Genomic DNA, 15,347 nt, shown 5'->3' with positions numbered 1-15,347 from the left:
TCATTTATCATTTGTAATAAAAACTTTTTCCAAAGGTGATAATTTTGTTTTGCCATGGATTACACACAAATATTATTAGAGAAGACCTGTGTCATTTTCTATAGAGACAAAAAAATATAAAGAATATAAACCCCACAAGTTACTTAGATTTCAGATTGATAAGGTGCCCGTACTTACACATCATTACTGATTTTGTCCTAATTTAAGGTATATGTAGGATTTGCCTAGAAATGAAAATGACAAAAGTAGGAGTTACAGATGGACAAGAACTTAGGACGGAAAAAAAAAATAAAAAAGCAGCAGGTGCAGGCTGGGTGAGGCATGAGCTATTTATATTAGCTTAGACTTGCAACAGCAGTTAGAGCAGCGAAAAGAGTACAGAATGGTAATCTGACAGTTATGGGTTTAAATCTATGTACAAATATTAATTTTATTCCTTTTTATTTTAAATTTTTACATTACTTGTACTGCAGTATACTGCATTTACTAAGATTTTTTGTAAGAGGCATGAAAAAGAGAGGCTAGGGAAAATTTGGGTTATTAAATAAATTTCCAGGGAGGGTTGTAAGGTGTACACAAGAACTTTTTATATGAAATTAGATACTTTTATTATTTTAGATTTGATGAGTTACAAGTGCTGGAGGGATATTCATCGTAAAAACAGGAAAGGCAGAAATTCTCTTGGCATCTTGCAGAGGTGATAAACATATCATTTTTACAATTACATGGGTTGAAAGTTCTGGTTGAAAATTATGAATTATTTGGGAATAAAGGAGATGACTCACCAAAAGGTAGAAGCTAGCTTTCAAAATGCTTGTGTCCCTACACTATACTCAGTAGATTGAGGACAGAGAGAGAGAGAGAGAGAGAGAGAGAGAGAGAGAGAGTGTGTGTGTGTGTGTGTGTGTGTGTGTGTGTGTGGGCGCGCGTACGCGAGCTTATTTTTCCTACAGCTAGGAAAGGGAAATGCATTTCAAAAGCTAGCCACGCTCTGCATCTTTTGCTTGCGCACCTACTGACAAAACAGCGCTTGTGCCTTACGTTGAGTCAACTCCTTTACAATTACATGGTTGTTTTAAAGTTTATATAGAAATACAAAATAGTTTACACTAGTAAAATGTCTCTCACTGATGGTACATATTGTACTCTTGGTTTTCTGCAAGCCAGACTCAAGTAATGTGACAATATTTCATTTTGTTATGAAATTTTGGATTTAGGTTACAATAGTTTTTTTTCAAATACTTATGAAAAGCTTGGGAAACACGTGGAAAATAAAGCTGAAATTGATGTGTTGATATATTTCTCCATGTTGGACCTTCATAAACTATGGCCATTTAAAAATTTCAATAACAATAATATAGTCAATATGCTGTCTGAACAATGAATTTTTAATGTGTGCTGATAGCAAATAAGTCTTCACTCAGTATGTATGATGAACTTTTATAGACAGGAACCATCCTTTGAAGATTTTAATGTGTGACCATTTTATTTTAAATGTCATTTCACAACTTTAGGAAACAAGCATATGAGAAATTTTTGTTAATTAAAAAAAGAAAAAATCTCTCTCATGTGAACCACAATAATCACACACAATGACGAAATTTACCTGGTCATTTGGTGCAACAGATACTAGAGCCATGTTGCCAACCATCTCAACCCAACCAGTCCCAGTTGCTGCCTCTTCACTCACACCACAGCTTTCTCCTCTAATGCCTTTGCGAAACCAAACACGATGATCTCTTGTTACAGCCCAAACAGCACTTGTGCCAACAGACACTTGAGAAAGTTTCCCTTCCTCTGGTGGAGCCACTTCAATCCAGAATTCACCTACAATTTATTAGAATTTATTAAAGAAAGTTGCACATAACTACATTTACAAAGATTACACTCATGTATATGTTCAAACCATAAACTAACAAATACTTTGTAGCTTATCACTAAATTTAAATATCATTAATCACAAGAGATTTCAGAGACTTTAGTTCAACACTGGATGAAAATTCTGATTTATAATTTAGCATGATTCTTCTCTTCTGATGAGACAAATTTGGTGGTTTCTTCATGTTTGTGCTGTCTATCTTTCTGGAGAGATCAGTATTACAGCAACAAATATTTCTTTCACAAAATGAAAGTTGCTAAATTAGAAACTAAGATTGTCTTCTGACAATTGAGCAATGGTTCTGAAATGCATGCTGGTTAATGAGTATTAAAATTCAGTAACTTTTTAAAACAGTGTTTAGTTACTTATTTGTAATTAACATGAGTTTATATTTTTTTTTTCTTTCAGTGATGTTTTATAACCAAATAACTGTTTCAAAGCAAGATCTCAGTGTTGCACAAAACTGTCATTGTCATTCACAACTTGATCCACAAATCAAACAACAAAATTCTGATTTAATTTTTGTATGAAACTGTAACATGTAAAATAGATAAGATGAAATATTAGATAAAACCTCTGATTGTTAATTTCTATGTAAATGGTATCCAAACAATCATTTTCTATTATGAGCATACTTGAATATAATGTACATATTAAACAATGTGAAACCAATTACATGACCATATAATATCATTTGACAGACAAAAAATCTACTCACCAAGTGGCAGCAGAAAATGCATATAAAAGAAGGTTATAATGAGGAAACCTTTTGGAGCCAGTGGCTCCTTCTTCTGGCAGAAGGGTTGAAGGGGATGGAAGAGAGTGAAGGAAAAGGACTGGAGAGTTCTAAGAAAAGGGATAGATTTCGGAAAAGCCAGGGGAGACTTACCAGAAGGGATGAGAAGGAAACACTGATTGTTCCGGATTGCACCGGATGAGATTTGAAAACCTGAGAGCTTAAAGGTGCAAGACAGGATAATATGCAAGACAGAGAGTACTATTTGAATATCATGTACACCTTAATAAGAGTGAAAAGCTAAGTGCATCAATCCTCCTTGTCAGTCTTTGTTGGCGTCATGTGCTAAAACGTTCATTTATTTATATTTATCACCAAGATTAATCAACATCTTGCACCTATATCTTTTCTAGTATTGATTTCCATGCATGGTATGTCTCTCCTGACCTGCAGTTCTGGGTAATTTTTCCAAAATCAATCCCTTTTCCTAGATCTCTCCAGCCCTTTTCCTTCATCCCTCCTCCTTCACTTTCAACTCTTCTGCTGGAAGAAGGAGCCACTGGCTCCAAAACCTTGCCTAATTATAACCCTCTTCCATGTGTGTGTTCTGCCGCTGCTTGGTGAGTAGAATTTTTATGTATCCAATTACATTATAATGTCAAAAATTGATTGTTTTCATTGTTACTATTAGATGATCAGTTTTTTCATACACAGAAAAATAAATTATTACCAAGTTCTGCAAAGAAACAGGGAGCAATATTATTAGCAGAACTACATAAAACTCTGCCTGGCAGCAGAAAAGGCAAAAGGAACACACAAGAAATTTTGCTTTTGTTCTGCTAGCTAGGATTGAATATTAAACTAACTGCCTGAAGTAAGAGAGATCATCATCATCATCATTTAAGACTGATTATGCCTTTCAGCGTTCAGTCTGGAGCATAGCCCCCCTTATACAGTTCCTCCATGATCCCCTATTCAGTGCTAACATTGGTGCCTCTTCTGATGTTAAACCTATTACGTCAAAATCATTCTTAACCGAATCCAGGTACCTTCTCCTCGGTCTGCCCCGACTCCTCTTACCCTCTACTGCTGAATCCATGAGTCTCTTGCGTAACCTTGCTTCTCCCATGCATGTAACATGACCCCACCATCTAAGCCTGTTCGCCCTGACTGCTACATCTATAGAGTTCATTCCCAGTTTTTCTTTGATTTCCTCATTGTGGACACCCTCCTGCCATTGTTCCCATCTACTAGTACCTGGTTCATGGTGTGGGTTCCTGTAGTCATGTCCTAGTTCATGAACCACGGGCAACGTATGAGTGGCCAAGTAAGTGGTCCCGACAGTCGGGATACCAGTTACTTTGGAATAAGGCTGGGCATCTCGGACATATTCTGAGTCGTGGTCACCTTTGTGCCCATACGGCAAAGACTACCAAATCCACCGGTTAGTCCCTCAGCCGTTAGGGGTAAAACCCAATGGGACTCGGGGCAAGTAAGGCTAGCAACCTGCTTCCCTGGTACTTTAAATATGATGCTGGCAACAATCAGAGCAAAATTGCAGTAAGAGAGATATCAGATGCAAATCGCAGGAGACAAAAGAAAAGTCCAGACTTTGAAAAAGGACTGATTAAAGCTACTAGCTGGTTACTATTTACCTGTATCTACATTTACATGTACATCTACATCTACACTCTGCAAGCCACCTATGGTGTGTGGCAGAGAGTACTTTATGCTGCAATGTCACTCTTCCTCCCTTTTCTTGTTCTAGTTATAAAGGTGCACAGAAATAAGGAGTGTAGATAAGCCTTTGTAGGGAGCCTTTTACTAGTTAAAGAAAGGCAACAATCAAATGGAAGTATGAAGGATGCTCAGCACTGGAGCGAGATCTAAAAAGTTAACACAGGATTACATATTACAACTGTGGCAAAATGCATGGGACACTCCAGGCAAAGACAGGAAGAAATATGAGTTTCTCCCTAACGCTCAGGGAGAAGCTACAAATGAAATTTCTTACACTACTGAGTGGACTGATACATTACCTGACTAGCAATGGCCTGAATGCTACATATCTATACAAAATCAAATGACAGTTGAATGATAGCTGCACCTACAGCAGTGTGGGACTGCACGCTCTACGAAGATATGGTGGGTAATATCAGTCTGATGCTACTGTAGCTCAAAGCATGTGAGCAGCCCATAGTGGCTTGCCTTTTATGTATTCTGTTTTACAAATTTGGTGACTAAAGCTTTATCGCTTGATTTTTAGTTTAATACATGACATGCCAATTTGAGAATTTTATTTCTGATGAAGGTATTCATAGCAGTGCCGAAACCTGGGTCAAAAGCCTCCTTTTTTGTGACCAAGGGCTGCTATTGCTGCTAATTTTACTTTGTAAATGGTTGCTGATCTTGCAGCCATGTTCAAAACTTTAAAATAAAAATAAAATGTATATGAACGCAGCTAATGCAGAAAACTACAAGGTGTACAACTTTGCTTCCACTGTTTGCCGATAGGTAACGACAACGGTAAGTAGAGGTCGAAAGAAACAGATCGCAGACATCAGGCAGTCGGCTTGGACCTCGGTCAACATAACCTCATTCAAACATTAGTCAATTTGTGTCTGCATCATAGAGTTGTTCTTGACTGAAAATGTCAGTTTACGAGCCTAATTCTCTTCATTTGCGGGAGGTGTTACTCTTTTGTTTCAATATGAAGAAAACAGCGGCTGAGTCTCATCAAATGCTCTCAAGTACATATTGTACGGATGCTATTAGTTAAAGAACATTTTGTGAGTGGTTTTAACACTTCAAGAACAGTGATTTTAATGTCGTAGACTGGCATACTGGTAGATGAGAGAATGTTTTCGAAAATGCAGAATTGGAGACATTGCTGAGTGAAGACTCACGTCAAATTCAAAAAGAATTGGCATGATTAGTGGGAGTGACACAGTAAGCCAGTTCAAAATGTCTTAAGGCTAAGGGCATGATTCAGAAAGAAGGAACTTGGGTCCTGTGTGAGCTGAAATCAAGGGGCACTGAACGACGTTTGTGTGTTTGTGAACAGTTGCTTCAGAGGCAAAAATGGAAGGGATTTCTGCATCACATTGTGGCTGGGGACAAAAAAGTGGTTTCATTATGATAACCCTAAATGCAAAAAATCATGGGGATATCCCAGTCATGCTTCCACGTCGATGGCCAAACCGAATATGCACGGCTCCAAGATCATGCTCTGCATTTGGTGGGACCAGCTCAGCGACTTGTACTATGAGGTGTTAAAACCAAGTGAAACAATCACAGGTGCTCGTTATCAAAAGCAATTAATATGCTTGAGCAGAGAATTAAAAGACAAACGGCTGCAATACAGCGAGAGGCATGATAAAGCGATTTTGCAGCACGACAACGCTCAGTCCACATTGCAAAAGAGATCAAAACATACTTGGAAACGTTAAAATGGGAAGTCCTACCCCACCCGCCATAGTCTCCAGACATTGCCCCCTCCGACTATCACCTGTTTAGATCAATGTCGTAGGTCCTGCCTGACCAACACTTCTAATCTCATGAAGGAGTCACAAATTGGATTGATTCATGGATCACTTCAAAAGATGAATAATTTTTTCAACGTGAGATTTGTACAATGCTCGAAAGATGGGAGAAAGTAGTGGCCAGTGACAGAAAATACTTTGAATGATACATGTGTAACCAATTTGTTTCATTAAAGCCTCAAATGTCGGGGAAAAAATGGTGGAAGCAAAGTTGTACACCTTGTAAACTCTTTTAAGATGTTTATCATAGCTGTGGACATTGTTCCAACTAAAATATTTCAAGGATCGCCTTGCTGGACTTTGACTTTATCTTTGACTTGTTTGCCACGAGATGTTGCTGCACAGCAAAGTGTTCCATCATGTTAGTAAATAGCTTGGCTGTGTGCTAGTGTTTGTACTAAAGCAGATATCGTGGATGCAACAATTAAGTCTGGCCAACCATCCACTGCTCATGAAATTTATTACAGTAACCCAAAGCATAAGTGTTTAATGAGTTACACACATTGCTCAAAAATTGTTATAAAATCAAAATTTTATTGTATACAAAATAAAATGGTCATACAAAATGACTAATGAGTAAAACTAATTTCTTTTGTTAAAGTCACATTACAATCCCACTATCAATTGGTGTATTAAATCCAGTCTCTATCCTAACACTTAACAAATCAGACTCCAAAGATCTATTGAACATTACTGAAATCATTCATTAGCATGAACTGAAACAAAAGTTCAGGAAAAAACGATGAAGTGTCCAAGAGCTCCACTTGCCTGCTTCACACTCCCTGTTTCATAATACTTAAAATTATACTTATTGTTTTGTGTGTCCAGATCCTGGATTCACATTTCTAAATATTTTTTTATTTTCTCGGTGGCTTCAGTAAGAAGGGGAGGACGAAAAATATTTTCTTCTGGCAGCTGGAACCCAGTTTCATCTATCATTTCTTTCTTCCATCTAAACTTTTAGTTCCACTTCTAATGAAGCAGCCACAGTATTTATAACAAAATACAAAATCACACATTGAAAACTACAGCCAAGTTGCGCTTCAACTTCAAGATGGAAATGTTAGTATCAGAAACATAACTAATCTAATCATTCTGTGTGTTATTTCCTCAAATTATTCCACACAGTAGTTTTTGTAATTCACAAACAGTACAATGGTCGTAACAGTGTAAATCAACTGTAATTTCCTTACTTCTAATGATTTTCATTTCACACTGAATGAATCCATTCCTCACAAACTGAAAACATACCTGTAGTGTTCTCTCTAGTGACACCAGCTCTTACAAGAGCTCTCCCATTCCAAAGGACTGCCCATACAAGGCCGGTAGGTCCAACACTAATCTGGTTCACTTCACATCCTGGGGGAACAGGTATTGCAGTCCATCGTTGTCCTTCAGGAGCTGTAGTGCTCACACCGGTGCGAAACATGACCTGCAAGCCCTGCAATGCTCATCATAGGCTACTCTTCCACACTGTAGCACAGAATGCATTTCAATGATTTCAGCAGACTGTTGTAACCTGTTGAGTGTCTCTGCAGAGAAAACAATCTTTTCATCTCCTAAAACTGAGCCAAAACTTTTCTATAGAACCTGACTCCCTGTTCTGCAAAATCTACTAAAATTAAAGTGATAAACTACTTTCATAAGAAATTAATGTCAGCTTACACTAACTCCGCATTAAAAATGAATATAACTGTGGATCACTTGTCTGTGACTGGTCATAGCCTGTTATAATAAGTGTTATGACTTTGTGTTAGTAAAACATACACCTGCAACTTGTCAGTCATGTTCACAAACAGCTTTAGAAAATTATATGAAACTTATGCACATATTCAGACAATTTTCCTAACATCATATTTAAATTTAATCCAAGTTGTCTCACCTCATTTAGAAAAAAAGAATAGCATATAATGAATTGGGGAGAAAAGACTTTTGTGGCACAATCTGACAAGACATTTTGTCTTGTTAGTAGCATATATATTCTATATTTGCCCACAATGTTAAACAGTGTATGTGGATTTTGAACAGTGTGTGTAGTTCAGAAAAATTCGCTAGTAGGGATGACCAAGATGGCTCAGGTAGTGTAGCAGCCTGCCCAACCCCCCACCCAGTACTTCCTATTTCAATCTTCTCACAGGTTTAACTTACCAGATCAGGGGCTGGGCCACCTGTGAAAGTGCTCATGTCACTACCTGCTCTGCTGCAACCACTATACAGATTTTTATATTGGTGTGATTACCAACCAGCTGTCCAACAGGATGAACAGCCATCACCAAACTGTGACCAAAGGCAAAGTAGACCACCCTTTGGCACAATATGCAGCTGAGCTTAACATGCTTGATAAGCCATCTGGATCCTCCCCTCCATCACCAGCCTTTCTGAACTATGCAGATACCCTTACAACACTTTCACCACTACCATAATTATCCTGGCCTCAACCTAAGGTAATTTACTGTCCCACACACTCCACACAACAGTTTCCACCCCCTCTGCGCTATCATCTCCTCCCCACTCATGTCTTCCAGCCTCTTTGTTTGCCACCCTCTGCCAATGCACCTACCCATCTTTCCCTACCCCTCTCCTTTTCCCTCCTCTCCCCCCTCCCCCCCCCCCCCCCCCCACCACCACAACAACCTACTGACACTGTGCCTATCAGCACTGTAGTGACTGCACATTCTGCCAGTCAGTGTTCGTCTGTCTCTCCATGTGTACTCTACTATCCCTTCCCTTCTCCCCCCTCCAGCTCCAGATTGCTGCTGCCACCCCACGTAATAGTTGCATTCTGCCCTGAGCTGCCAGAGTGGGCAGTCATTTGTGCGTGAGGTGTGCTTGTTTGTGTGTGTGAAAGGTGTATGTTTCTCTGTTCCTCTTTTGCTGATGAAGGCTGTGGCCAAAGATTTGTGTAAGTGTCTTAACTGTGCCTGTATGCAACTCAACATGTCTTCTTTACAATAAACAGCAATCTATCTTTTCCTACAAAGATGAAAATCAATCATTTAAGGCATCCAACAGAAGTTATATGTCAGAAATAAGTGATTTTCTAAATTACTTTGCTACTCGCTGGTGACCATGACAGAAAAATTACTTATTATATTTATTTTTGGGAATGTATTCTGAAAAACAAAAAAATAATCTTTTTGGAGGACTTTTTTCTTACTACGCTCTCATCTGTCAGTCACGTTTATCAAACAGTTATATCAGTGGTAGGAATGGGGTGAATATTTAAGGTGCCCACCACACAAATAGCTGACATACTGGCCTCTTGTTGTTGGTGGTGTTGTCGCCTTCAGTCTGAAGATTAGTTTGATGCAGCTCTTCATGCTATTCTATCCTACGCACACCTCTTCATCTCTGAATAACTACTGGAACAGACATTCTTCCGAATCTGGTTAGTGTACTCATCTCTTGGTCTCCCTCCATTATTCTTAACCCTCCCCCCCCCCCCTTTCCCTCCAATAATAAGTTGGTGATCCCTTGATGTCTCAGAATGTATTCTATCAACTGATCGCTTCTTCTTGTCAGATTGTGCCACAAAATGTCTTTTCTCCCCAATTCTATTCAGTACTTCCTCATTAGTTATATACTACTGATGCAAACTTCAGTATTCTTCTGTAGCACCACATTTCAAAACCTTCTCTTCTCTTCTTGTTTACACTGTTTATCATCCATGTTCCACTTGCATACATGGCTATACTCCATACAAAAACTTTCAGAAACGGCTTCCTGACACTTAAATCTATATTAAATGTTAACAAATTTCTGTTCTTCAGAAATGCTTTTCTTGTCAGGAGCTACCAGCTTACATTTCATATCCTCTCTACTTATTTGTTACTTATTTTGCTACCCAAATAGCAAAACTCATCCATTACTTTAAGTGTCTCGTTCCCTAATCTAATCCCCTCAGCATCACCTGATCTAATTCTATTACATTCCATTATCTTTGTTTTGCTTTTGTTGATGTTCATCTTGTATCCTCCTTTCAAGACACTGTCCATTCTGTTCAACTGCTCTTCCACATCCTTTGCTGTCTCTGACAGAATTACAGTGTCATCAGCAAACCTCAGTTTTTATTTCTTCTACCTGGACATTAATTCCTATTCCAAATTTTTCTTTGGTTTCCTTTACCGCTTGCTCAATGTACAGACTGAATTACATTGGGGATAAACTACAACCCTGTCTCACTTCCTCTCAACCACTGCATTCCTTTCAAGTCTCTTGACACCTATAGCCACTGCCTAGTTTCTATACAAGTTGTAAATAGGTGTGAAATGATAATTAAATGGACACCCTAGCTGCAAACAGGCGTTGTATTTCATTGGAGACATGTTGAAAATATGTGCCCCGACTGGGACTCAAACCCGGGATCTCCTGCTTACATGCAGCTAGGGTGTCCATTTAATTATCATTTCAATTCTAGCAAAGCTGCATGGTCATCTACGGTAACTGTTCTTTCAGGAACAGATACGACCATCATATAAAGTTGTAAATAGACTTTTGGCCCCTGTACTTTACCCCTGCTACCTATAGAATTTCAAAATGGAACCTCTTACTGCACATATTTTAAAATTGCTTCTAATGTTGCACAGATGTTCCTTAAAAAGATTTGGTCTACTTTGTGTGTAATGCATGTTCCTTTCTTTCCTACATAATATTGTGTATTACTAAGTATTTATCTTAAATATTTGAAAATTGGATACCATACAACAGATATGTGCACAGAGAAACAGCCCTATGTACCACATCTATAAAACAATGCAAAGAGTTGTACAATACTAACTCGTCCATGTGCTGTGATTGCCCAAACGAGAAGATTTCCTGCTGCTGCTCCAGGAACATTTTGACCTCCAACTGAAACATCTATGAATGGTTCCTGTGGAAACATAAATTTTATTTAGCAATGTAGCTTTTAACGTTAACTATAGTATGCTTGTACACTGACTTAAAAGTTCGCATGTAGTTTAATAAATAATGGCAATAACATTCTATTCATTCCATGAATATTACTGTTTCCTTAAATACTTTTTACATGTCTGTCTGCTGCCACTGAGAACAGAAATTCTTTCTGGAATTATTTGAAAGCAGACACAATAAATAATCTATATTACAAAACCGTTGTTGTTCTCATTATTTTCCTATGTACATACTGCAATTAAAATACAGGTGTGCAGAAACGAAGACTAACACTTCTTTGGCCAATTCTAATCCCAGTGCATTACACTTTTATCTTGAATAAGCCATTATCTACAATTAGTAACTGTCAAAGTTGCTTGTGCTCAGAAGTTAGTTGACTACTCGGGGGGTGTTTGGTTAACTTTTCAATGTTAGGATCTGTACTATTTTCCCATCTGTGAGATGGCATATGGTGTCAATACAAAACAAAAATAAATATTATGAGAAGCTCAGTAATCCCTGTACTGTAACAATGCACATGCAAGCAATAATTTCAAGATTTTTGCATATGACATATGTCAAGACAATACTTTCATAAATCTAAGGCAATAACTGGTTCTAAAACATTATCTTGATCAAAAATAATTTCATGGCCCTCTGTAACACAGTCTTCTTCCCATATAATACATGTAACTGATGAAACATTAACTGATATTCTGCCAGTTGTTAGGGAACTTCCTGATGATACTGTTATTTTGTAAGAATTATCTAGGAATTTTACAAACAAAAATATTAGTATAACTGTTTTCTGCAATTAAAAATGAATAGATCTATTTGCATATACCTGAGTGGGATCTTTATGCAGTGGAGCAACAGCACACCAAGAGTTCATGGCACTATATCGTCGATACCTCACCCATTTTCTACGTCTAACACAGGATTTCCACTGTTTCTTCGCATGGAAATTTGCCGGAAAGTCAACTGCATATGTCCAGCCCTGTGCACAATATAAAACTGTTGCAACAAAGCAGGAAACATAAAATAAAAATGATGTTAGTTCTAAAAAGCTAATGTTTATTAAGTCCCCAATTATGGTCTTTGTCATCCCCCAACAATTTTTGTTTAACATTTCACTAACTGGTAAGCACTGTGTGAATAAAGTGATAAATTGATGAAGGGTAGTGGTAAGGTCTTATGGGACCAACCTGCTGAGGTCATTGGTCCTGATGAAGGGCATGGATGCAATTACCTGATGATGCATAATGTTATAAAGGCATTCATTCAATTGGAATGATACAGCAATAACCGTGAAAACAAAACCTATTATTATCAAGGCATAAGGGCAAATACTTTAAAAATAGTGCGCGCGTGCACGCGCCCACACACACACACACACACACACACACACACACACACACACACACACACACACTCTCTCTCTCTCTCTCTCTCTCTCTCTCTCTCTCTCTCTCTCTATCTATTTATCTATCTTCTTAAAAGTTTACATAACATGTGAGCTAAAGTTCATAATGTAGATGTTAAAACACAACAGATACTTATGGCTAACTGCACACTGCCGACCCCTCAAACTGAAAACTTTGTCCAGTATTTGGTAGAATGCACAAGTCATTGCCATCTTTAAGAAGGGCAACAGAAGTGATCCACAAAACAACTGTCCAATATATTTTACAGATTCTTACAACATATTCTGAGTTCAAACTTAATGAAGTATCTCAAACAGGATGACTCCTCCATGCCAACTTAGCATGGATTCCAAAAATCTGTCATGTGAAGCTCAAGTCTCAATTTTCTCACACGTCATACTGAAAGCAATGGATCAAGGCAGTTAGGAAGACGCAGTATTTCTTGAAAATCATTTGGTTTACTACCACACCTCCACTTATTAATGGAAATATAATCATGTGGAGTATCAAATGAAATTTGCATATAGAGTGGGGACTTCTTGATAGTGAGGACATCTAAGATAGTCAATGACAGATGCAAAAGCAACCACGGGGTGTTCCCCAGGGAAGTGTGTTGGCACCTTTTCTGTTCATTTTCCATGTTAAGCACGTGACAGACAATACTATTAATAACTTCTGACTTGTTGCAGATGAAGCAATTATCAGTAATTAAGTACTGCCTGAAAAAAATCTGCACAAATATTCATTCAGATCTTAACAACATTTCAAAGTGGTGCAAAAACTGGCAGTTTACTTTCAATGTTTAGAATGTAAAATTGTGCTTCACATGCAGTATCCAATGACTACAGTATCAATGAGTCACAAACAGTGAACACATACAATTTGTAAAGATACAAAGTGGAATGAGCACATAAGTTTAATCGTAAGTAATGCAGGTGGTAGATTTAGGTTCATTGGTAGGGCATTGGGAAAATGTAATCCATCTGCAATTAGGCTATGAGATTCCTTCTAAAACACTTGTCTAACCACCCTAGAATGTTGCTCAAGTGTGCGGGAACTTTTGTGATAGTCAATTTAGATCAACAAGTTCATTTATTAAAACTTGTTGTTTACAATGAGATACAAAACAAATGATGTATTGTTCATAACTATTGTCAATTGTTTGGGACTACAAATGGCTCTGAGCACTATGGGACTCAACTGCTGAGGTCATTAGTCCCCTAGAACTTAGAACTAGTTAAACCTAACTAACCTAAGGACATCACAAACATCCATGCCCGAGGCAGGATTCGAACCTGCGACCGTAGGGGTCTTGCGGCTCCAGACTGCAGCGCCTTTAACCGCACGGCCACTTCGGCCGGCGTGGGACTACAAATGGCAATTGGCAACAGCACAACTTCAATTACAGTTGTGGAAACCATTCATGTGTGAGGCTGAACTAAGTCCACTGAAGTAGAAGTTAATAGCAGTAGCCAGATGGCACTGTATTCAGATCCCAAGCAGACCTGATTGGGACATGAACAGTCGAACCAATAACAGGTGAAGTGTAGAGTCATTGACAATACTTTAGTCAGCTGTGGAGGTGAACACATTCACTTATGCACATAAGTGAGAATGGGCCAGCAATCACTTGGCATTAAGTCAGCTGGCTTGTGTGCTCACATGACCTGCTGTCCAGAGATGCTGTGTTATTCTCCCCTCCCAGTGACACTGCTGGACATGGGTGGAGTGCCAATAGTATGGCACCATCCATCAATATGTCCTGTTGGGATTTCAAGTAGACCCATACCAAACAGATCTATCATATAATATCAAACATATACAAAGAAGGGCACTAAGTAAGGTCACAGGTGCATTTGAGCCATGAGAGGTTGTCACAGAGGTGCTGAGAAACCTAAATCGGCGTGCACTTGAAGCCAGATGCCATATTTCCAAAAAACTGCTTAAAAAGTTCAAAGAACCAGAATTAAGTGAGGAATCTATGAAAATACGACAACCACCTTTGTATGATGCCCATAGTGACCTCGAGGACAACATTAGACCACTACAGTGAGCACAGAGGCAGATTGTTTAAATGCTTCATGTAAGTGAAACTGGAAGCAGTCCTAATGACATTTACAATGGGGAATAGCCCCTGCCATACATTTCAAACCGGTTTTTGAGAATTTAGATGTAGATATATTGAGATGTGTATGTTGCAGTATCTATAAACAGGTGGGTCCCCTTGTAGTATTTGATACTTATGGGTTACAGAATAATGTCCCATAGATTATATAATGGTAAGACAGAGATTTAGGAACCAGGTTTTAAATTGTAAGACATTTCCAGGGGCAGATGTTGACTCTGACCACAATCTATTGGTTATGAACTGTAGATTAAAACTGAAGAAACTGCAAAAAGGTGGGAATTTAAGGAGGTGGGACCTGGATAAACTGACTAAACCAGAGGCTGTACAGAGTTTTAGGGAGAGCATAAGGGAACAGTTGTCACAAATGAGGGAAAGAAATACAGTAGAAGAAGAATGGGTAGCTCTGAGGGATGAAGTAGTGAAGGCAGCAGAGGATCAAGTAGGTAAAAATAGGAGGGCTAGTAGAAATCCTTGGGTAACAGAAGAAATATTGAATTTAATTGATAAAAGGAGAAAATATAAAAACACAGTAAATGAAGCAGGCAAAACGGAATACAAACGTCTCAAAAATGAGATCGACAGGAAGTTCAAAATGGCTAAGCAGGGATGGCTAGAGGACAAATGTAAGGATGTAGAGGCTTATCTCACTAGGGGTAAGATAGATACTGCCTACAGGAAAATTAAAGAGACCTTTGGAGAAAAGAGAGCCACTTGTATGAATATCAAGAGCTCAGATGGAAACCCAGTT

The 15,347-nt window shown here is 38.4% G+C and overlaps 1 protein-coding gene across 1 annotated transcript in view; it reads right to left on the bottom strand.

Moving 5' to 3' along the window:
- The window catches only part of LOC124618072 (tectonin beta-propeller repeat-containing protein), a 209,603-nt gene that overhangs the window by 163,443 nt on the left and 30,813 nt on the right, over window positions 1-15,347 (bottom strand). Inside the window, exons 3-6 of the mRNA XM_047145316.1 lie at window positions 11,892-12,044; window positions 10,935-11,027; window positions 7,409-7,589; window positions 1,607-1,827 (exon numbers count right to left, since the gene is read on the bottom strand). Coding sequence (XP_047001272.1) covers window positions 1,607-1,827; window positions 7,409-7,589; window positions 10,935-11,027; window positions 11,892-12,044 — 648 coding nt within the window. The remainder of the gene's footprint in view (window positions 1-1,606; window positions 1,828-7,408; window positions 7,590-10,934; window positions 11,028-11,891; window positions 12,045-15,347) is intronic.

Source organism: Schistocerca americana, chromosome 1 (assembly GCF_021461395.2).
Source record: "Schistocerca americana isolate TAMUIC-IGC-003095 chromosome 1, iqSchAmer2.1, whole genome shotgun sequence".
Lineage (NCBI taxonomy): Eukaryota > Metazoa > Arthropoda > Insecta > Orthoptera > Acrididae > Schistocerca > Schistocerca americana.
This window is presented reverse-complemented; position numbering and strand designations above follow the sequence as displayed.